The 24533-nt window shown below is 40.2% G+C and overlaps 1 protein-coding gene and 1 long non-coding RNA gene across 2 annotated transcripts in view; one reads left to right on the forward strand and one right to left on the reverse strand.

Annotated features, from left to right (window-relative positions):
• Nucleotides 1–24533, forward strand: part of LOC115186778 (uncharacterized) — a 114947-nt gene that overhangs the window by 32069 nt on the left and 58345 nt on the right. The gene's annotated exons all lie outside the window — the stretch shown is intronic.
• LOC115186769 (tripartite motif-containing protein 16-like) overlaps nucleotides 1–24533 on the reverse strand; it is a 452306-nt gene that overhangs the window by 3094 nt on the left and 424679 nt on the right. The window contains exons 2-3 of the mRNA XM_029746273.1: nucleotides 6756–7453; nucleotides 6228–6323 (exon numbers count right to left, since the gene is read on the reverse strand). Coding sequence (XP_029602133.1) covers nucleotides 6228–6323; nucleotides 6756–7352 — 693 coding nt within the window. The 5' untranslated portion in view covers nucleotides 7353–7453. The remainder of the gene's footprint in view (nucleotides 1–6227; nucleotides 6324–6755; nucleotides 7454–24533) is intronic.

The following is a 24533-nucleotide window of genomic DNA, read 5'->3' on the forward strand; positions in this document are numbered from 1 at the left end:
GCTGGACTAGACAACCTGGACCCCTACAAATCAGCTGGGCTAGACAACCTGGACCCCTACTAATCAGCTGGACTAGACAACCTGGACCCCTACAAATCAGCTGGGCTAGACAACCTGGACCCCTACAAATCAGCTGGACTAGACAACCTGGACCCCTACAAATCAGCTGGACTAGACAACCTGGACCCCTACAAATCAGCTGGACTATACAACCTGGACCCCTACAAATCACCTGGGCTAGACAACCTGGACCCCTACAAATCACCTGGACTAGACAACCTGGACCCCTACAAATCAGCTGGACTAGACAACCTGGACCCCTACAAATCACCTGGACTAGACAACCTGGACCCCTACAAATCAGCTGGACTAGACAACCTGGACCCCTACAAATCAGCTGGACTAGACAACCTGGACCCCTACAAATCAGCTGGACTAGACAACCTGGACCCCTACAAATCAGCTGGGCTAGACAACCTGGACCCCTACAAATCAGCTGGGCTAGACAACCTGGACCCCTACAAATCAGCTGGACTAGACAACCTGGAACCCTACAAATCAGCTGGACTAGACAACCTGGACCCCTACAAATCAGCTGGACTAGACAATCTGGACCCCTACAAATCAGCTGGACTAGACAACCTGGACCCCTACAAATCAGCTGGACTAGACAACCTGGATCCCTACAAATCAGCTGGACTAGACAATCTGGACCCCTACAAATCAGCTGGGCTAGACAACCTGGACCCCTACAAATCAGCTGGACTAGAAAATCTGGACCCTCTCTTTCTAAACATATCACCACCACTGTTCAACCTCTCTTTCGCATCGTCTGAGATCTCCAAACATTGGAAAGCTGCCGCGGTCATCCCCCTCTTCAAAGGGGGAGACACTCTAGACCCAAACTGCTACAGACCTATATCCATCCTGCCCTGCCTTTCTTAGGTCTTCAAAAGCAAAGTTAACAAACAGATTACCGACCATTTCCAATCCCACCATACCTTCTCCGCTATGCAATCTAGTTTCAGAGCTGGTCACGCAGTGTTGTATGGCATTGGAAATGGTTGATAATCTGTTTGTGTGTTCTAGGCTACCCTACCCTAGAATTAGGGTTCAGGATAAAATAGGTTATACGTAGGGTTAGAGTTTCTGTACAGCACTTTGTGACATCTGCTGATGTAAAAAGGTCTTTATAAATACATTAGATTGATTGTTAGGTTCAGGGTATTTAAAGAGATAAACTGTATGGGTTTATATCTCTCTTGCTCCTCCCTGTGGTCTTCTGTGGGAACTACATACCTCATTCACCACACTTGATAGGCTCATAATCTGAGGTAGCAAATGAGTCAGAGACACAAATCAATGATCTCCACCTATCCATTAGGTTTAACAACTCAGTGAACCTGCAGAGCATTCTCTCTATTTGATGTCTACGAACCAACAGATTTCAACGATTATCATGTTACCCAGCAGCCATTTAGAAACAAATAAAAAAAGGTTATTTCTTTTTTTTTTCTTCTGACTGTTTAAATCGGCCACATCTTGAAAAAGAGAACAGGGACATGCAATTTGTTGAGAATTTACACCTTTTTATATATATAAAAAATATATATACAGTTAACCATGACCAGAACATGTTTAACGTTTGAAGGCTTTGCACCAACCATCCCTGTAAGCCACTACAATATATAACCAGGTGAACAGTGAGCTTCCTCACCAAGTAGCTGAAAACTAGTTAATAATAAGTTACCTGAGGTAAACCTACAAGGATAGTTAATAATAAGTTACCTGAGGTAAACCTACAAGGATAGTTAATAATAAGTTACCTGAGGTAAACCTACAAGGTTAGTTAATAATAAGTTACCTACCAGGATAGTTAATAATAAGTTACCTGAGGTAAACCTACAAGGTTAGTTAATAATAAGTTACCTGAGGTAAACCTACAAGGTTAGTTAATAATAAGTTACCTGAGGTAAACCTACAAGGATAGTTAATAATAAGTTACCTGAGGTAAACCTACAAGGATAGTTAATAATAAGTTACCTGAGGTAAACCTACAAGGATAGTTAATAATAAGTTACCTGAGGTAAACCTACAAGGATAGTTAATAATAAGTTACCTGAGGTAAACCTACAAGGATAGTTAATAATAAGTTACCTGAGGTAAACCTACAAGGTTAGTTAATAATAAGTTACCTACCAGGATAGTTAATAATAAGTTACCTGAGGTAAACCTACAAGGTTAGTTAATAATAAGTTACCTGAGGTAAACCTACAAGGTTAGTTAATAATAAGTTACCTGAGGTAAACCTACAAGGATAGTTAATAATAAGTTACCTGAGGTAAACCTACAAGGATAGTTAATAATAAGTTACCTGAGGTAAACCTACAAGGATAGTTAATAATAAGTTACCTGAGGTAAACCTACAAGGATAGTTAATAATAAGTTACCTGAGGTAAACCTACAAGGTTAGTTAATAATAAGTTACCTGAGGTAAACCTACAAGGATAGTTAATAATAAGTTACCTGAGGTAAACCTACAAGGATAGTTAATAATAAGTTACCTGAGGTAAACCTACAAGGATAGTTAATAATAAGTTACCTGAGGTAAACCTACAAGGTTAGTTAATAATAAGTTACCTGAGGTAAACCTACAAGGATAGTTAATAATAAGTTACCTGAGGTAAACCTACAAGGATAGTTAATAATAAGTTACCTGAGGTAAACCTACAAGGATCGTTAATAATAAGTTACCTGAGGTAAACCTACAAGGTTAGTTAATAATAAGTTACCTACCAGGATAGTTAATAATAAGTTAACTGAGGTAAACCTACAAGGTTAGTTAAGAATAAGTTACCTGAGGTAAACCTACAAGGTTAGTTAATAATAAGTTACCTGAGGTAAACCTACAAGGATAGTTAATAATAAGTTACCTGAGGTAAACCTACAAGGATAGTTAATAATAAGTTACCTGAGGTAAACCTACAAGGATAATTAATAATAAGTTACCTGAGGTAAACCTACAAGGATAGTGAATAATAAGTTACCTGAGGTAAACCTACAAGGATAGTTAATAATAAGTTACCTGAGGTAAACCTACAAGGTTAGTTAATAATAAGTTACCTACCAGGATAGTTAATAATAAGTTACCTGAGGTAAACCTACAATGTTAGTTAATAATAAGTTACCTGAGGTAAACCTACAAGGTTAGTTAATAATAAGTTACCTGAGGTAAACCTACAAGGATAGTTAATAATAAGTTACCTGAGGTAAACCTACAAGGATAGTTAATAATAAGTTACCTGAGGTAAACCTACAAGGATAGTTAATAATAAGTTACCTGAGGTAAACCTACAAGGATAGTTAATAATAAGTTACCTGAGGTAAACCTACAAGGTTAGTTAATAATAAGTTACCTGAGGTAAACCTACAAGGATAGTTAATAATAAGTTAGCTGAGGTAAACCTACAAGGTTAGTTAATAATAAGTTACCTGAGGTAAACCTACAAGGTTAGTTAATAATCAGTTACCTGAGGTAAACCTACAAGGATAGTTAATAATAAGTTACCTGAGGTAAACCTACAAGGTTAGTTAATAATAAGTTACCTGAGGTAAACCTACAAGGTTAGTTAATAATAAGTTACCTGAGGTAAACCTACAAGGATAGTTAATTATAAGTTACCTGAGGTAAACCTACAAGGATAGTTAATAATAAGTTACCTGAGGTAAACCTACAAGGTTAGTTAATAATAAGTTACCTGAGGTAAACCTACAAGGATAGTTAATAATAAGTTACCTGAGGTAAACCTACAAGGATAGTTAATAATAAGTTACCTGAGGTAAACCTACAAGGATAGTTAATAATAAGTTACCTGAGGTAAACCTACAAGGATAGTTAATAATAAGTTACCTGAGGTAAACCTACAAGGTTAGTTAATAATAAGTTACCTGAGGTAAACCTACAAGGATAGTTAATAATAAGTTACCTGAGGTAAACCTACAAGGATAGTTAATAATAAGTTACCTGAGGTAAACCTACAAGGATAGTTAATAATAAGTTACCTGAGGTAAACCTACAAGGTTAGTTAATAATAAGTTACCTACCAGGATAGTTAATAATAAGTTACCTGAGGTAAACCTACAAGGTTAGTTAATAATAAGTTACCTGAGGTAAACCTACAAGGTTAGTTAATAATAAGTTACCTGAGGTAAACCTACAAGGATAGTTAATAATAAGTTACCTGAGGTAAACCTACAAGGATAGTTAATAATAAGTTACCTGAGGTAAACCTACAAGGATAGTTAATAATAAGTTACCTGAGGTAAACCTACAAGGATAGTTAATAATAAGTTACCTGAGGTAAACCTACAAGGATAGTTAATAATAAGTTACCTGAGGTAAACCTACAAGGTTAGTTAATAATAAGTTACCTACCAGGATAGTTAATAATAAGTTACCTGAGGTAAACCTACAAGGTTAGTTAATAATAAGTTACCTGAGGTAAACCTACAAGGTTAGTTAATAATAAGTTACCTGAGGTAAACCTACAAGGATAGTTAATAATAAGTTACCTGAGGTAAACCTACAAGGATAGTTAATAATAAGTTACCTGAGGTAAACCTACAAGGATAGTTAATAATAAGTTACCTGAGGTAAACCTACAAGGATAGTTAATAATAAGTTACCTGAGGTAAACCTACAAGGATAGTTAATAATAAGTTACCTGAGGTAAACCTACAAGGTTAGTTAATAATAAGTTACCTGAGGTAAACCTACAAGGATAGTTAATAATAAGTTACCTGAGGTAAACCTACAAGGATAGTTAATAATAAGTTACCTGAGGTAAACCTACAAGGATAGTTAATAATAAGTTACCTGAGGTAAACCTACAAGGATAGTTAATAATAAGTTACCTGAGGTAAACCTACAAGGATAGTTAATAATAAGTTACCTGAGGTAAACCTACAAGGTTAGTTAATAATAAGTTACCTGAGGTAAACCTACAAGGATAGTTAATAATAAGTTACCTGAGGTAAACCTACAAGGATAGTTAATAATAAGTTAGCTGAGGTAAACCTACAAGGATAGTTAATAATAAGTTACCTGAGGTAAACCTACCAGGTTAGTTAATAATAAGTTACCTGAGGTAAACCTACAAGGATAGTTAATAATAAGTTACCTGTGGTAAACCTACAAGGATAGTTAATAATAAGTTACCTGAGGTAAACCTACCAGGTTAGTTAATAATAAGTTACCTGAGGTAAACCTACAAGGATAGTTAATAATAAGTTACCTGAGGTAAACCTACAAGGTTAGTTCATAATACGTTACCTGAGGTAAACCTACAAGAAGAGTTAATAATAAGTTAGCTGAGGTAAAACTACAAGGATAGTTAATAATACGTTACCTGAGGTAAACCTACCAGGTTAGTTAATAATAAGTTACCTGAGGTAAACCTACAAGGATAGTTAATAATAAGTTACCTGTGGTAAACCTACAAAGATAGTTAATAATAAGTTACCTGAGGTAAACCTACCAGGTTAGTTAATAATAAGTTACCTGAGGTAAACCTACAAGGATAGTTAATAATAAGTTACCTGAGGTAAACCTACAAGGATAGTTAATAATAAGTTACCTGAGGTAAACCTACAAGGTTAGTTAATAATAAGTTACCTGAGGTAAACCTACAAGGATAGTTAATAATAAGTTACCTGAGGTAAACCTACAAGGTTAGTTAATAATAAGTTACCTGAGGTAAACCTACAAGGATAGTTAATAATAAGTTACCTGAGGTAAACCTACAAGGATAGTTAATAATAAGTTACCTGAGGTAAACCTACAAGGTTAGTTCATAATACGTTACCTGAGGTAAACCTACAAGGATAGTTAATAATAAGTTACCTGAGGTAAACCTACAAGGATAGTTAATAATAAGTTACCTGAGGTAAACCTATGAACACTAAGAAGCCAACCTTACTGAAGCATATATCACTGGTTGGCCCATCCCTCTGTGCTGTCACAGATCTACTACTCACAGGGATCCTCTCAGGATCCCTCAGCCTTGACCCATCCTCCTCTACTTTCTTCACTGCCTCAGCAGTGACAACCTGTTCCCAACAGTGGGGTCAGTGGGATTGGATAGGGGCCCCTCTACCTCTCTCTCTCTCTCTCTCTGACTGGAGGAGACAGGTGAAATGGTGTGTCTCCTCTGGTCAACAATACTCACCTTGAGAGACTCCACAGCCTGTTGGAGCTCCTTCAGCTCCTTCTCTCTCTCCTGGAATCTCTGCCGGACCTTCTGCTGACTCATCCCCAGCTGCCTCTGTGGAGAATCACTCTTCAATGAGCTATCAAGCTTTATTAGTCCAGTAGATCAATAGTATAGTAATGTGACATAGGGCCCATAGAGAGGAAGGTCTAAAAAATGGATGGTCCATTTACTAAATGATATTTATTTGTTGCTATGTGAATGATTATAGTTTTTATGGTAGGACTACATGTATCAACAGGTTGAGACTGAACTTTGGACTCATAAAAGGCCATTCAGAATGATAATAGTGTTTGACATTATAAAATGGTGATACATCTGGAGAATCTGGTTTAGCATATCAATATACTCAAGGTTTGTGTTCATATTTGTTCTGCTGAGGATCAATTTCATTTGAATGATCTCATATTCAAACAGCCTTAGTTCCTACTGTATCTTTAATTCTTTGTTTATCAGACAGTCACCAACAAGTTGTTCTGGTCTTACCTGTTTCTCAGTCCTCTCTGCTGCAGCTGACACTGTATCATGGCCTTTATGTTCATCCATTGTACACAGATAACAGATACACTGCTGATCGGTACGACAGTAAACCTCCAGCAGTTTGTCATGATGAGAGCAGATCTTCTCCTGTAGTTGTGCGGTGGCTTTGACCAGCTTGTGCTTCTTGAAAGCAGGAGATTCGTAGTGAGATTGGAGGTGAGTCTCACAGTAAGAGGCCAGACATGCCAGACAGGACATGAGGGCTTTCTGCTTTCTGGTCCCAGTGCAGAAATCACACACCACATCTCTAGGTCCAGCATAGCACAGAGCAGGAGGGGGAGCAGCCTGGAGTCCTGTCTTCCTCAGTTTCTCCACTAGCTCAGCCAATAGGTTACTTTTACTCAGCGTAGGCCTCGGACTGAAGGTCTGTCTGCACTGAGGACAGCTATAGACCCCTTTCAGAACATCCTGATCCCAGCAGCCCTCGATACAGCTCCTACAGTAACTGTGTCCACAGGGGATGGCGACTGGTTCCTTCAGTAGATCCAGACAGACAGAACAACAGAACTGGTCCTGGTCCAGCAGAACTCCCTGTTGAGCCATTTGGACGTTTGTTCACTCTCACACAGACAGACGACACAGAGACTCAGATCAGTTTCGTTTCCTCAGAAGAGAGTTTGTGAAGGGGGATGGACTTCCTGGTTCTGCCAGAGGGAGGGAGGAAGAGAGAGAGGAACTGCATGCAACAGCAAGAGGGAGACAAATAGTCTTGTTCCTAACATGGAATAAATGAAATAATGAATCTTAAAATGTGAGTTATTAGAATATAAAGGGTAACAGTTTCTATGAAGTACATATTATAATTATTTTAATGACCTTTATAATGCCTTATAATACACTTATGTGTTCTAATAAGCAATAAGGCCTGAGGAGGTGTGGTATATGTAAGGATTGCGGACCTGGTGGCAGTGAAGTCAGACGCAGGAGAGCAGAGATAGGTAATAGCCGGAGCAGTTTAATACAAAACGAACCTACATGGGTACAAAACCCGATGCGCACCAGTAACAGAGTACAAGCACTTACAAACAAACAATTCCACACAAGGACATGGGGGGAACAGAGGGTTAAATACACAACAATTCATAATGGAAATGGAAACCAGATGTGTAAGAAAACAAGACAAAACAAATGGAAAATGAAAAATTGGATCGACAATGACTAGAAGACCGGTGACGCCGACCGCCCGAACGAGGAGAGGAAACGACTTCGGTGGAACTCGTGACAGTATATGGCTAATATACAGTACCACGGCTAAGTGCTGTTTTTAGGCACGACGCAAAGCGGATTGAGAATTATGTAACACTTTCAAAAATACAATCAAATAAAAATGTTATTGGTCACATACACATATTTAGCAGATGTTATTGTGGGTGTAGTGAAATGCTTGTGTTCCTGGTTCCAACAGTGCAGTAGTATCTAACAATACACCCTAATGTAAATGTCACAGGTGTCATAGGGTTTAGACCAAGACGCAGTGGGAAAATGTACACTCATCTTCTTTTATTAAAGGACAAAGAAGGAAAACCAAAATGACAGAGAACAGGCCGGTAAGGCACAAAGCTATACACAGCAACAATCTCCCACAAAACCCCCATGACAAACAAACTCCTAATTATAGGACATTCAATCAGAGGCAATGATAACCAGCTGCCTCCAATTGAAGGTCCAACCCCAATTAACTAAACATAGAACTACAATAGACAAGACAGAACATAGAAATACACTAACATAGAACATAGACTAACAAACCCCGGACCACATAAACCAAACACCATCTACCTAAATACATAGCCCGAACCACATAAAACAAACACCCCTCTACCTAAATACATAGCCCGAACCACATAAACCAAACACCCCTCTACCGAAATACATAGCCCGAACCACATAAAACAAACACCCCCTGCCACGTCCTGACCAAACTACAATAACAAATAACCCCTTTTACTGGTCAGAACGTGACAGTAAAAAGTAAAGGAATTAAGAAATATAGAAATATTAGGATGAGCAATGTTGGAGTCCTGGAATATAAATATATATACTGAGTATATACTGAGTGTATATGTGTTTTTATGTGTATATATGTCCAAAAAAGGTATTTAAATGGGCCTACCAGACATCTTCTGGAGAGAAGAAGGCTCGATCTTCTCTCAAGAAGAACAATCTTCATACCATAAGATAGTTCTTCTTGAGAGAAGATAAGGTCAGGGACTCCTGTCTGTTTCTCCGTCATGTTGAAATGGGTAAAAAAAAAAATTGTGAAAAATAATAAAATAAAGTTGCATCTGTCTTTGAGTTCCTAATATCTCTATCGGTCGCCCCAGCGTGAGTTCCTAATATCTCTATCGGTCGCCCCAGCGTGAGTTCCTAATATCTCTATCGGTCGCCCTATCGGTCGCCCCCAGCGTGAGTTCCTAATATCTCTATCGGTCGCCCCAGCGTGAGTTCCTAATATCTCTATCGGTCGCCCCAGCGTGAGTTCCTAATATCTCTATCGGTCGCCCCAGTGTGAGTTCCTAATATCTCTATCGGTCGCCCCAGCGTGAGTTCCTAATATCTCTATCGGTCGCCCCAGCGTGAGTTCCTAATATCTCTATCGGTCGCCCCAGCGTGAGTTCCTAATATCTCTATCGGTCGCCCCAGCGTGAGTTCCTAATATCTCTATCGGTCGCCCCAGCGTGAGTTCCAAATATCTCTATCGGTCGCCCCAGCGTGAGTTCCTAATATCTCTATCGGTCGCCCCAGCTTGAGTTCCTAATATCTCTATCGGTCGCCCCAGCGTGAGTTCCTAATATCTCTATCGGTCGCCCCAGCGTGAGTTCCTAATATCTCTATCGGTCGCCCCAGCGTGAGTTCCAAATATTTCTATCGGTCGCCCCAGCGTGAGTTCCTAATATCTCTATCGGTCGCCCCAGCGTGAGTTCCTAATATCTCTATCGGTCGCCCCAGCGTGAGTTCCTAATATCTCTATCGGTCGCCCTATCGGTCGCCCCCAGCGTGAGTTCCTAATATCTCTATCGGTCGCCCCAGCGTGAGTTCCTAATATCTCTATCGGTCGCCCCAGCGTGAGTTCCTAATATCTCTATCGGTCGCCCCAGCGTGAGTTCCTAATATCTCTATCGGTCGCCCCAGCGTGAGTTCCTAATATCTCTATCGGTCGCCCCAGCATGAGTTCCTAATATCTCTATCGGTCGCCCCAGCGTGAGTTCCTAATATCTCTATCGGTCGCCCCAGCGTGAGTTCCTAATATCTCTATCGGTCGCCCCAGCGTGAGTTCCAAATATCTCTATCGGTCGCCCCAGCGTGAGTTCCTAATATCTCTATCGGTCGCCCCAGCTTGAGTTCCTAATATCTCTATCGGTCGCCCCAGCGTGAGTTCCTAATATCTCTATCGGTCGCCCCAGCGTGAGTTCCTAATATCTCTATCGGTCGCCCCAGCGTGAGTTCCAAATATTTCTATCGGTCGCCCCAGCGTGAGTTCCTAATATCTCTATCGGTCGCCCCAGCGTGAGTTCCTAATATCTCTATCGGTCGCCCCAGCGTGAGTTCCTAATATCTCTATCGGTCGCCCCCAGCGTGAGTACCTAATATCTCTATCGGTCGCCCCAGCGTGAGTTCCTAATATCTCTATCGGTCGCCCCAGCGTGAGTTCCTAATATCTCTATCGGTCGCCCCAGCGTGAGTTCCTAATATCTCTATCGGTCGCCCCAGCGTGAGTTCCTAATATCTCTATCGGTCGCCCCAGCGTGAGTTCCTAATATCTCTATCGGTCGCCCCAGCGTGAGTTCCTAATATCTCTATCGGTCGCCCCAGCGTGAGTTCCTAATATCTCTATCGGTCGCCCCAGCATGAGTTCCTAATATCTCTATCGGTCGCCCCAGCGTGAGTTCCTAATATCTCTATCGGTCGCCCCAGCGTGAGTTCCTAATATCTCTATCGGTCGCCCCAGCGTGAGTTCCTAATATCTCTATCGGTCGCCCCCAGCGTGAGTTCCTAATATCTCTATCGGTCGACCCAGCGTGAGTACCTAATATCTCTATCGGTCGACCCAGCGTGAGTACCTAATATCTCTATCGGTCGCCCCAGCGTGAGTACCTAATATCTCTATCGGTCGCCCCAGCGTGAGTTCCAAATATTTCTATCGGTCGCCCCAGCGTGAGTTCCTAATATCTCTATCGGTCGCCCCAGCGTGAGTTCCTAATATCTCTATCGGTCGCCCCAGCGTGAGTTCCTAATATCTCTATCGGTCGCCCCAGCGTGAGTTCCTAATATCTCTATCGGTCGCCCCAGCGTGAGTTCCTAATATCTCTATCGGTCGCCCCAGCGTGAGTTCCTAATATCTCTATCGGTCGCCCCAGCGTGAGTTCCTAATATCTCTATCGGTCCCCCAGCGTGAGTTCCTAATATCTCTATCGGTCGCCCCAGCGTGAGTTTTTTATGCTCGTGATGTTAGAATGTTCTCTCCATTCCAGAATGTGATTGTTACGTCACAGTGCATTTAATCCGCGCTGCCCTCAAACCAAAGCACGCAGACTGTTTTTATTTATAGGCTGTTTTCAAACTTCAATTTCAAATGATTTTCTAACAAGTTTTTATTTTCTAAGAACAGTTTGAATTGAGGTGTGTTCCGCCTCCTCATTTATTCACATAAAAATAGTCTTTTTTTTTTTACTTTTGCGGACAATTGAATTTTTGGGACATTTCTGACCGGGACAAAATTCCCCAAGCACTTTCCAATTGTTTGTGCAGTTCAAGTCTGCAGACATTTGCTCATCTCCCGTCAGAACAGGATCTGCACACGTGTTCACATTTTCCATCTGTTGCCCTCATTGTTTTCCTTACTAATAATAACTTTGGAAATGTGTGCGTTTCTATCAAAGTAAGTGCATTATTACGTTGTAATAGTTTATGTATGTCGTTTCTATTGTAGCATAATAGATTTGTGTATATTCTTTATAACCGCGGACACGTGAGGTAACGTTACTCATTTTATAACCTTTATGGTGTTATATTCAATCGTGCTTAGGTAGCTAGCTACATTTTTCTATCAGCTCTGTAAAACAATGCTAATTGCGTCAGAGAAGTATTATCTTGTGTTGTATTTTGAAGCTACATGGCCTTATGACTCCCTAGTAGCGCAGCGGTCAAAGGCACTGCACATCAGTGCTAGAGACATCACTACAGACTCCCTGGTTCAAATCCAGGCTGTATCACAACTGGCTGTGATTGGGAGTCCCATAGGGCAGCGCACAACTGGCCCAGCGTTGTCCGAGTTTGGCCGGTGTAGGCCATCATAGGTAAATAATAATTTGTTGTTAAATGACTTGCCTAGTTAAATAAAATAAAACATATGACCATGGTTTGTTTATTTGGTCTATTCAGCATGGCTCTGTTCTGCCCTGCCTTGCCCCCTTGTGGAGCTCAAAAGTTACTTTCTTACTGTTAGAACTCAAATCTGGGATTTTGTCAATGCAATAAACTATTTTTATGTTATTTGTAATATTGTTTTATTGCTATAATCCTTATATTGTATTCTAATGAATAATTCCTCTTTATTCTGTACTTTCAGAAACCACAAACAGTATTTGCCAATATCATAACTGGAACTGGACATCTTTCCAGCTGAAGATTGAGGACAGCTTTTGTATGCTAAGGTACTCTCCTTAACAATTTTACTGGATGGAAACACAGCAAGAAAACACATAGGCCAATATGTAATAGTCGTCTATTTTATTGAAGAATTGGTAGTTGGTTCAACTGCTTCTAGGACCTCTAAGTCCTGCCAGGTAGGGACAAGTTGCCTGGTCTTTTTGTCATTAGACAGGACTTTGGCCAGTGCTCCTTCCTGCTCCAGGACTCTCTCTATCATCTGCTGCCTTGATCCCCAGCATGTGGCAGACTCGGTTATGAGTTGGTGACTTGGCAGACCCAGCTGATTCTGGACTTCAGCAAGATGTCTCCTTTTCTTCCAGCTGTACGAAAAACAGCTTACAATTCTCTTGCAAAGAGAAATGGCCCGGGTGACGCGCTTGTCATTCATGCCATGTCCTGTCAGAATCATAAATAAACTATTAAACAAATGTGCTTATGCGAGAAATTTGACTCTGTTTTCACTTTAACACACTCATACAACTAAGGGCTTTCCAAAATCAAGCTTTAGAAATATTCTACATTAATATTTTCTTGTTGCATAGTTAATTTTTTTAATCAACGCCAGTCCTAATCATAAATATCAAATATTATATTCATTTATTTTCTGAATTTTAATCCTGTAAGTGATTTTTATGTATTATTATTTGTGTATAATTTATAAATGATGACTATACTGTATGTACATTTACTCATGTTTCGTTCTTGTTGTTGTTCTTAGTATTTATGCTTAGTATTTAATGCTACTTCATATTTCTACTCCACTAAAAACTCCACAATGTTTAGGCCTACCTACGTGTCAACATTAGTTTCTAGTTACTTTGCAGTTGGCTCTTTCAATCCAGAGAAAAAACTATAGTCTATCATAATAACTAAATATGTTACCTTGATGATATCAACAGGCTAACCAGCATTTTAAAGTCATAATTACCTCACCTTTACCAGCTGTAACATTAAAGTGGTAAACACATCAATGCATCACTAATTCTTATCCAATAACCTAATAAATATGGTTCTGAAATCTACCATCCTGTAATGTAAGTGATTTTACTTTTAGCACTTTATGTTTTGTGTTTTATTAATCAATTTTTGGCCAAGACAGCAGCATAAAACAAAAAAAAGTTGCAGACAGACACAAAGGAAAATAATGAAAAACTAATATTTTAATATGTTTTATTAATCTACTTAATCAATTTTTTGCCAAGAAAGCAGCATAAAACAAAAAAAGTTGCAGACAAGACACAAAGGAAAATAATGAAAAACTAATATTTTAATGTTTTTTTTCTTTAAAGCACTTTATGTTTTGTGTTTTATTAATCAATTTTTGGCCAAGACAGCAGCATAAAACAAAAAAAAGTTGCAGACAAGACACAAAGGAAAATAATGAAAAACGAATATTTTAATATGTTTTATTAATCTACTTAATCAATTTTTGGCCAAGACAGCAGCATAAAACCAAAAAAAGTTGCAGACAAGACACAAAGGAAAATAATGAAAAACTAATATTTTAATGTTTTTTTCTTTAAAGTACTTTATGTTTTGTGTTTTATTAATCTACTTAATCAATTTTTTGCCAAGACAGCAGCATAAAACAAAAAAAAGTTGCAGACAAGACACAAAGGAAAAAAGAATGAAAAAGTAATATTGTAATCAGTAAAATGTGTGAATAGTCCTTAAAACACTGCACTCCCCAATAGCCAAGTGTAGTCTGACCGAAGCACTGCATCCTCAGCCGCTCGTTCAGCTCCACCGCTTTGACCACGTTGCTCCCGTTGTCGGTTGTTATAGCAACCGGATGCTTTTCTCGGGAGTTTCCCAGCTTGCGTCCTGCAAGGCCTCAGCTATATGCTCACCGGTGTGATCCTGGGGGGGAAATAACTTGTTTTGGAGACGACACGACGCTGTTTTCATCATCATCTCAGGCTCACATGTCCTGCTCGACCACATATCGCTGGTCAACGCAAAATGGGTCCCGTTAGCGAGCCGGTCAGCAAGGCTCTGCCTGACTTCAGTGGACATTTGTGGCAGTGCTTCTCGTGCAAAGTAGTTGGGAAGCTCATATCTCGGGTCCATAGTTTTCAGTAGCTTTTTGAATCCGACTTGTTCCACAGTTGCAACAGGGACCATATCTTTAGCAATGTGATAGGACACCGTTTTGAGTCTGTGTCGCTCTGTTTTGGAGTTATGTCTCTCTCCGTCTTGTTTTGTACGCTTTGTACAAATAATAAAACGCAGAACTACAGGATGTTTCTTAACATAACTCTTTATTAACTAGTTACAACTACATGTTCGCCTATCTCCAACCACGATCAACTGACTATGCCCTAACCGTCTGGGTGGTCTTAACCAATCACTGCACAGTAGGATACAGCGGTAAAATGCATCCAATTATAATTCAGTATGTATTCACATATGAATATTGCATCCCCCTTCTTTTAAAACAAAATACAAATGTTTACATATTCTAAGCTTTTCTTTTGAATACATGCTCTGTAGTTTGAACTCAAGGTAAGTAACCATTTATATTGCATAACACACCAACTGAATCAACATAGACTCTGAAACAATGATCCAACATACTGTTACTTTTAGAACAAGGGATTCTCAGCAACTCAGCTTTCACTGTAGAAATGACATCTTAACATTTCAAACAAATACAATACCAAAGCATTTCAAGTGAACTTTCAATAACAAGTTTACAGTCTGGAACTCTTTTAGGGCAGCGATCCGCCTACACCCTTTGACATTTCACAGGTTGAGGACAGCTCTGGGCTTGACCTCTCTTCCTGACCTTGTGCGATATGATGTTGAGCATGCTTCTGTGTCAGTCAACAGTTCTTGTGGTGTTGCAGGTAAGTATGGTGTATGTTGTGCTGTGTGTGTGTTTAGTCCATCACGTTCTCTTTCAGGGGAACAGTTCATCTCATCAGTGTGTTGTTCTTTTGTGTTCAGTAAGTGACGACGATTGCGGCGGTACACTGCTCCTTCTGCTGTGCGGACGTGATATGAACGTTCAGTGTCAGCTGGCTGGATGACGACTGCTGGTTTCCAGAGGCCATGCTCCTGGATTCTAACTGACTCTCCGTCGATCAGTGGTGGCAGTGGTCTAGCTGACCTGTCGTAGTATCGCTTTTGTTGTTGTTGTCTCTGTGCACGCTTTCCATGCATTTCATTGTAGCTGACGACCTCAGGTTGCAGCTGCTGGTTGGTGCTGGGAAGGGTTGAGCGAAGTCTGCGGCTCATCAACAGCTGGGCTGGTGATTTGAAGTTGTCAACTGGAGTGTTGCGGTATTCAAGGAGACTGAGGTAGGGGTCTCTCTTGTCTGCTTTTGCTTTGTCCATGAGTGATTTAGCAATCTGCACAGATTTTTCAGCAAGGCCATTACTTTGAGGGTAATGTGGGCTTGTGGTGACATGTGTGAACTCCCATGCTTTTGTGAAGGATTCAAACTCATTTGATTTGTAACAGGGCCCATTGTCAGATATTAAAGTCTCTACAATGCCATGCCTGGCAAAGGCTGCTTTTAGCTTGTGTATCACAGCTGCAGATGTGGTGCTGTGAAGCTTGTCGAGTTCGAAGTATCTGCTGTAGTAGTCCACTGTTACGATGTAGTCCTCGTTGTTCCAGGTGAACAGATCGGTTGCCACGACCTGCCAGGGTCGGTCTGGGATACAGTGAGGTAACATTGGCTCTTTGGTGTTTGAGGGGCGTCTTTCAAGACAGATGGTGCATCTACCAACAATGTCCTCTATTTGTTTGCACATTCCAGGCCAAAACATAATGTCCCGTGCTCTCTGTTTGCACTTTTCCATGCCCATGTGTCCAGCATGGATCTTTGTCAAAATCTCTTCTCTGAGACTGGTAGGAATAATGATTTTCTCTCCTTTGAAAATGATTCCGTTGATCTGTGATAGTTCATCACGATGGTTCCAGAATTCTGAGACGCTCTGAGGGCATTTTCTCCTCTCCTCAGGCCATCCATCCTGTATGACTTCCCTCAGCTGTGTGAGTTGAGAGTCCTTTCCTGTTTCTGCTTGGATCTCCTTCAGTTTTGTGTCACTAACTGGTAAGTTGCTGTACACAGTGTGTACTTGCATGTCCATGCCTTCACTGAGGCTGCTGTCCTTGTAGGTAAGAAACTTCCTGGAGAGTTCCTGGAGAGACAGGGATGTCTTTGCCTGGACGGTGAGTGATTGTGAAGTCGTATTTTTGTAGTTGAAGGATCATTCTCTGTAGCCTTGGCGGGGCTGCAGCTAGTGGTTTCCTCATGATTGACTCAAGGGGCTTGTGGTCGGATTCCACAATGACTTGTCGTCCATATACGTACTGATGGAAACGTTTACATCCGAATAGAATGGCATAGAGCTCCTTTTCAATTTGAGCGTAGTTGATTTCACAGTCTGTGAGAGATTTGGAAGCGTAGCCGATGGGCTTTCCTTCTTGCAGTAGCACTGCACCTAGTCCATACTTCGACGCGTCCACTTGGAGTCTGAGCTCTTTGTTGGGGTCGTAGTAGGCAAGGACTGGTCCTGGTTCTCTCGTGATCAAGTCTTTCACATTCTGGAAAGCAATGTCGTGTTGCTTGTCCCAAAGAAACTCACTGGACTGCTTTAGCAGTTGACGCAGGGGTGCATTAGCGTATCCTACTGTGCAGTGATTGGTTAAGACCACCCAGACGGTTAGGGTATAGTCAGTTGATCGTGGTTGGAGATAGGCGAACATGTAGTTGTAGCTAGTTAATAAAGAGTTATGTTAAGAAACATCCTGTAGTTCTGCGTTTTATTATTTGTTCAAAGCGTACAAAACAAGACATGGTGTCAGAAGTGGGATGGTCTTAAAAGATGGATTTTTATGGAGTTCCTTCACCTCGAATGGACTGGGAGTCTACAAACTTACCCGATGCATGGCGTAAGTACAAACAGCATGTGGAGCTAATGTTCACGGGTCCTCTGAAGGAAAGAGGAGAAGAGGAAAAATGTAGCTACCTGCTCCTCTGGATCGGTGAAAAAGGGAGAGTCTGGGTGGTCTTAACCAATCACTGCACAGTAGGATACGGCGGTAAAATGCATCCAATTATAAAACATTCTACATTATAGAAAATACATGAAGGAGTTGTTTCATGATATCAATGAAATAATGTCACAATGTTGAATGTTTTAACATAGTAGGAGTATTTTAAATGCACAAGAACCAAAAATGCTGTTTTGACAAGTAGCAATAAAATACTGATATCGATTAGGGGGGAAATCAGGTTGTACGTGCTGTTGAAACTAACACAACCTAAAAAACACATGGAAATGGGAGATATCTTTTACTTTACTGGTTAGAGGACAACCTGCAGAAGACAGTCAGCTACATTTTGGAGTGATACATTTAAATGTAGGGGTTGCTAAACAAAGGAACACAACACTTATTTGTCATAACTCATCGATATCATGCTAAAATCCTTTGTGTGACAGAAGGGAGATGAGGTTGCATGTCCTGTTAAAACTAACAGCTCAAAAACCACACGGAATCTGCGAATAATGTGTACATCACTGGTTAGAGGACAATTTGTAGAAAACAGCTAGCTACATTTTGAAGTGTTGCATTTTGATTCAAGTGGGTCACCAAAGTGGTAAGTGTAACACAACTCTTTTTGTGTTAGTCACTTTTTGTTAAATCACATAAATAGTAACTCTTTCAATTCAGAGCCTGGATTTTTCCCAAGGCTAATATCCATATCACGCTGAAATCAATTGAATGGGGTAAACGTTTAGGGTTCTACATTGTGAAATTCCTTAAAATACTCCTACTATGTTAAAACATTCTACATTGTGACATTATTTCATTGATATCATGAAACAACTCCTTAATGTATTTTCTGATGTTTAATCAGAGATCTTTTATCAGAGTATCTCTTGTCACACTGATCACAGCTATAAGATTTCTCTCCTGTGTGTGTTCTCTGGTGTAGCGTCAGACTGCTAGATGCAGAAAAACTCTTCCCACATTGACCACAACTATAAGGTTTCTCTCCAGTGTGTGTTCTTTGGTGTAATGTCAGCTGGCCAGATTGACCAAAACTCTTCCCACATTGACCACAGCTATAAGATTTCTCTCCTGTGTGTGTTCCCTGGTGTTGAGTCAGATGGCAAGATCGACCAAAACTCTTGCCACATTGATCACAGCTATAGGGTTTCTCTCCTGTGTGTGTTCTCTGGTGTTGAGTCAGCTGGCCAGATTGACCAAAACTCTTCCCACATTGATCACAGCTATAAGATTTCTCTCCTGTGTGTATTCTCTGGTGTTGAGTCAGATGGCAAGATCGACCAAAACTCTTCCCACATTGATCACAGCTATAAGGTTTCTCTCCTGTGTGTGTTCTCTGGTGTAATGTCAGCTGGCCAGATTGAACAAAACTCTTCCCACATTGATCACAACTATAGGGTTTCTGTCCTGTATGTATTCTCTGGTGCACTGTCAGATCGCTAGATTGACCAAAACTCTTCCCACATTGACCACAGCTATAAGGTTTCTCTCCTGTGTGTGTTCTCTGGTGTAAAGTCAGAGAGCCAGATTTAGTAAATCTCTTCCCACATTGAGTACAGCTAAATGGTTTCTCTCCTGTGTGGATTCTTTTGAAATCGGACAGTGTGGTTAGATTAACGAGAGTCTTGTCTTTAAAATGCTGTAAAATTGTCATATGTTTGAGAAATTGAAGTAATAGCATTTCTAAGGTATTTGAAAATCGCGCCACAGGATTCAACTGGCTGTTACATAGGTGGGACGATTTGGTGCCACCTAGCCCAGAGAGGTTTTAAGGTGTTAGTCTTTTTGGTTTTTCCATTTTATGTTTTGAGGTTGGACAGTTGTATATTATTATTTAGAAATACGTGTGTTTTTCTTGTTTTTAATTGTTGACAGCCAGTAGACACCATGTTTATATTGGTGAGGGTGAAGCATTGTGGTTGATTATATTGGGAAATGAAGTTGTTTTCTGTTGGTGGTGAGCAAACTTGTCCAAAAGAAATGTAGGATATATTTGTTGTCTTAAGGGGGAAGGTGTTACAGGCTTTGGTTTTTCCATTTATGTTTTGAGGTTGGACTTTAGCGCGTATAGCTCATAGGCGCGTATAGCTCGTTAGCGCGTATAGCTCGTTAGCGCGTATAGCTCGTTAGCGCTCGTTAGCGCGTATAGCTCGTTAGCGCGTATAGCTCGTTAGCGCGTATAGCTCGTTAGCGCGTATATCTCGTTAGCGCTCGTTAGCGCGTATAGCTCGTTAGCGCGTATAGCTCGTTAGCGCTCGTTAGCGCTTATAGCTCGTTAGCGCGTATAGCTCGTTAGCGCGTATAGCTCGTTAGCGCGTATATCTCGTTAGCGCTCGTTAGCGCGTATAGCTCGTTAGCGCGTATAGCTCGTTAGCTCGTATAGCTCGTTAGCGCATATAGCTCGTTAGCGCGTATAGCTCGTAAGCGCGTATAGCTCGTTAGCGCGTATAGCTCGTTAGCGCGTATAGCTCGTTAGCGCGTAGGACGCACTGATTGGTGTCACCTCGTTAGTCAGTATGTGTTACACCTGTGCTGGCTTGTCCATCTCGTTAGTGGGAAGGTGTTTCACCTGAGCTGGTCCAGGTTCTATTTAAGAGTGTCTGGCACAGTGCTCCAGTTGTCTTGATACATGTGGAGAGGCAACACCTTTAGTTGCTTCACCTTTTTGGTTTGCTTCTTGTCTTTGAGTTTGGTGTGGGTTTTTCTTTTGTTTTCCTCTTCTTGGGCAGATTTAGTGGGTCTCATGGTGGGTGTATTTTATGTCCCAGTTGTTATTACTAGTCAACTTTCAGTGGACACAGAGCAAAATTGCAAAATTATGTTATAATACTTTTTTTTGCAACAAATGGTGGTTTTATGCAACAGAATAGAGGGTTCTTAGAACTATTGTGTCAGTGTGTTCTACTGAGGATGGGCCTCTGGGAGAAAACACTGACAGGAGATTTACAATGTATTTTGGTTGATAAAACCTAAAGAGACTGCATTCCAGAGCATGAGTTAATGTTTCTGTTCTATATGGTACCAGGTAGAGATATCCCCAGGGCCAGACCCTAGGATCTACACAGAGTACTGTTTTTACAGCAGATACTGTCTGCTGAGAATTATAAGTGTCTTTCATACAAATCTTAACCTTGTGACCCGTTCTATACATCTGTTGTTGGTCATGTGGGTTAAAAGGGGTGTATCTTGGCTTTAAAATACCTTTGTACTTTTGTTTCGTGGCTCTCAACGAGTCATCTGGGAGTGATTCGTCGACCGGCCATCATTATCGTAGAGCACCCAATTGATTAATTTTGTGTATGTGTTGTATTGACCTGCTCCCTTATTAGTAAGTGAATAAAGGTTTAGTTTAAGAATAACTCTGACTTGTGTGATAAGTTTCTCTTCTCATTTGATATTAAAGAAATTAACAACCACATATGGGGATGTGAATCTTCACTTGGTGACCACTCCTGGTGACCTGGGTAAATGGTGCAGCAGGGACCCCTCTAACTTGGGATCTCAGGGAGATCACACTTCAGGAGCGGAGCAGATGGACCCACATTGGATCTGAGAGGCAGCGAGCGGATACCACATCTTGAATGTAGTTTAAAAATAAAGAATGAGGTGGGCGAAACAAGTGGAATTTTTAGAAAAGCCTCGTAGACTCGGTGTGTATTCCTGTGTGAGGGGGGGCACCTTGGAGGTGTAAACAGGGCCGAGGCAGTAGGCTCTTAGTGTGTTTTCCTGAGTGAGGGGGGCACCTTGGAGTTGTAAAGAGGTGCGAGCCAGCTATCTGTGAGCTGTATGAAATCTAGAATCTGTGTTTACTAGTTAAGACCATCTATGATATAGTATAAGATAGTAAGGTGCCCCTGTAATTGTTTTAAACATGTAATTATTTTAAATCTGTAATTGTTTTAAACCTGTACCCCATTTTAGAAGTATTGAAAGATGTAAATGTATGAGTTACATTATCCTAGGAACTAACCATTAGATAGAAATGTGAAAATACTCCTGCAGGTTAAAATATTGTTGAAAAACAACTAATTGATTAGGTATGTTTGGGAATAGCATTGTGTGACTGTGATATGAGAGTTGTGTGACTGTGATATGAGAGTTGTGTGACTGGAAATGAGTCTTAATCTGTCGTCTGGATAGTAACATATAGAAATATGCTTAATCAGATAATTGTATTGTGGATAAAAAATGGGATGATTTTTTAGAAAGCAGCAGAAGGTCTATAGTTCCTGGGAGGCTTGATTTTGCCGTGGTCTCAGGGAGGTTAGAGAACCGTTGAGGATCCCATGGTCATTGTCCGGGAAAAAAAAGTTTATTTTTTTGTTCTGCTGTGAGTATGTTTGGAGAGCTGCTTCGTAGCTGTGGAGAGTCCTTGAAAAAACAAATGGAATGGTTGTCGTGAGTACCTGAGAATTTCTTACGTTTTATATGGATTCTGTGAATATGTGATGAATTGTATGTGTGTAGAATCGATTACTAGAGATTTGATAAAGTAATATTGGGAATATAATTAGATACAATTTAAACAACCCATATGTAGACGAACAAAAGTTGAGTTGGTATCTTTAATGGATCATTTGATAAAGATGAGGTTTAAGCATTATTAAACAGTCTACAAAGTCTGAAACTGATGGGAGTGTGTCCACTTTAGGTTAGGTTACTGTAAGGATGAAACTATAAAACGCTTTTTGGACTTATGAAACTATTCTCCTTCCAGGTACTACATTTGAAATAAAACTGCCCTTAAGGCCTGGGGAGGTTGTTCCCAGTATGAGAGGAGTTGCTGGATTTATTGAATAAACCTTTTTCCATAAAGTTAGAGTGAACCAAGGTGGCTGACTTGCTGTTGATGTTGAAGAACCGTCCACTAGATTATACGTCACAGTGGCAGAATCACCTGAAAGACGCACATCGCCATCTGCTGACTGGAGTTGGTATCGCAGTTCAGAAAATACTTTCAGACAAAAAGCTAAAAAGCGACTGCCCCTAAAAACCAACGACTCCCTTTGAAAACGGGCGATGTGGCATCAGAAACATTTATTATAGTGTAAAAATGTACTACAAAGTCTAGCTAAATGGAATAACTTTGATCATACCCAGTCGAATTATGGTCGATATCAGGTCTGTCTGTTGTGGCCGCTATTTCACCCTAAAATAATCATCCCAAATTGGGCTGTGTATAACTATGTAAATGTCTCTCGGACAAGGTGACTTTTATCAATATACACTCTAAAAAGTAAAGGTTCCTGGAGTATCCTTTAGGGGTTCTTCAAATTGAAACTGGGGGAACCCCTATAAGTTATTTGAAGAACCTTTTGTGGGAACCCCTATAAGTTCTTTGAAGAAGCCCTTATCATGGTTCCTCAAAGAACCTTTTGGGGTTCATTTTTTAAACTCCCTGTCCACCCTCCCTCCATTATAAAAGCATTTTAATAATAATAACAATATTGACAATATGGATTTAAATAATGCATTGTTTATTTAGTGGCACCACAAATATGAATTAATATTTACAAAACAATTTACCAAACAAAACACATTACAATATTGCAACAATAATAATGATGTACAATAAAAACAACATTAAAAATGAATCATAGGTAAACTAACATTGTAGACTTGATGCTAAATACAGATGTTTCAGCTTTAGTGTGTATATAGTATCCACTTAGTTATGTTAGGAAGTTTTCCATCTTTATGACCGGCCCTGGTAATCTTCACCCCAACTTCTCTTATCCCCAGAACACAGTCACTTAACAACATAATTGTTTTTCTGATATTTTGGGGAAATTTTACAGAAAATAAAAATCCAGTCGTAGCAGAGCCCCAAGTCCCATGGGGACGTCCTCGAGGGCCTGGATGTTCTCCCCATCAAAGGCCAGCGGGATTTCACTCTCATGGTGAAATGGATTTCTACCGATGTGCAGTAAAGGAGTGAAGAGCGGTGAAATCTGTGTACAAAAGTAAGAAAAGATGAATACACAAACAATTTACAGTAACAATAACAAATGTTCAGCAGTAGTTTTATATAAGCATGCACACCTATGTTTATGAAGAAACAGATTATTTGTGCAGAGGCATACCTTGTCACGGACATAAAGGCCACTCGGGTCCTCATTGAAGAGGTAGGGCAAGAGCAGAATCGCTGCTGTGGTCTCCAGTCCTAGTAAAGTAAAGCAATGATATTACTACACTTGCTAATTTTAATACAAAATACATTAGAGAAAGGGAAGGAATAAGAGCAAATCCCTCTTCTGTATTGTCCTTCAGGGACTGTCAAAATAGCAGGATGATGTCCTCACCCCTGCCTCGCCTCTCTACCTCTGATAGTCCTTGAATTATATTTTTGTCTATATCCATTCCATGGACTTGATTCATTTCTGAGAAGATCTGAAGAGATCATTTGCACACATTTGTATGCTAATAGATTTCAGTTTGTATTGACTGCTATGTAGGTTAAATGTACACTTCAAATGCAGCTGTCCTACAACATATCTGTACCTTCTTCTTGATCCCAATTGCATTGTGTCCATCTTCTGTCCTATTAGAGTTTCAAAGGAAGAGAAAATGTGTCAAAGAATAGTCTTTCAAAAAAACTAATATTTATATTAAGTAAATATTGAAAGATAAATGGCATCAACATACAATGTAATGTAAAATAGAACAACATATTGGAGAAAGCACTAGCCAATACAGTACTGCCATACAGTAACAGTACTGCCATACAGGCCTAATATCACATTTCAAGATATCTTTGTACACAAATTGTTCAATATTTTATCAGGCTGACTTGAAAGATTATACGCAACATTTTGTTGCGTGGCAATACTGTGTTTGGATTCTGAAGGGCATTTATACAAAAGGGGTAGTCTAGACACTGTATTAATACCATTATGCATTTGAATCCCATCTACAGCTACCATCTAAGATATTAATTTCCCTCCACAAGGGGGCGGACATGTAACGTTTCCAAAATGGGATAGTATTGTCCATGTAACGTTTCCAAAATGGGATAGTATTGTACATGTAACGTTTCCAAAATG

The sequence above is a fragment of the Salmo trutta genome, unplaced genomic scaffold (assembly GCF_901001165.1).
Source record: "Salmo trutta unplaced genomic scaffold, fSalTru1.1, whole genome shotgun sequence".
Lineage (NCBI taxonomy): Eukaryota > Metazoa > Chordata > Actinopteri > Salmoniformes > Salmonidae > Salmo > Salmo trutta.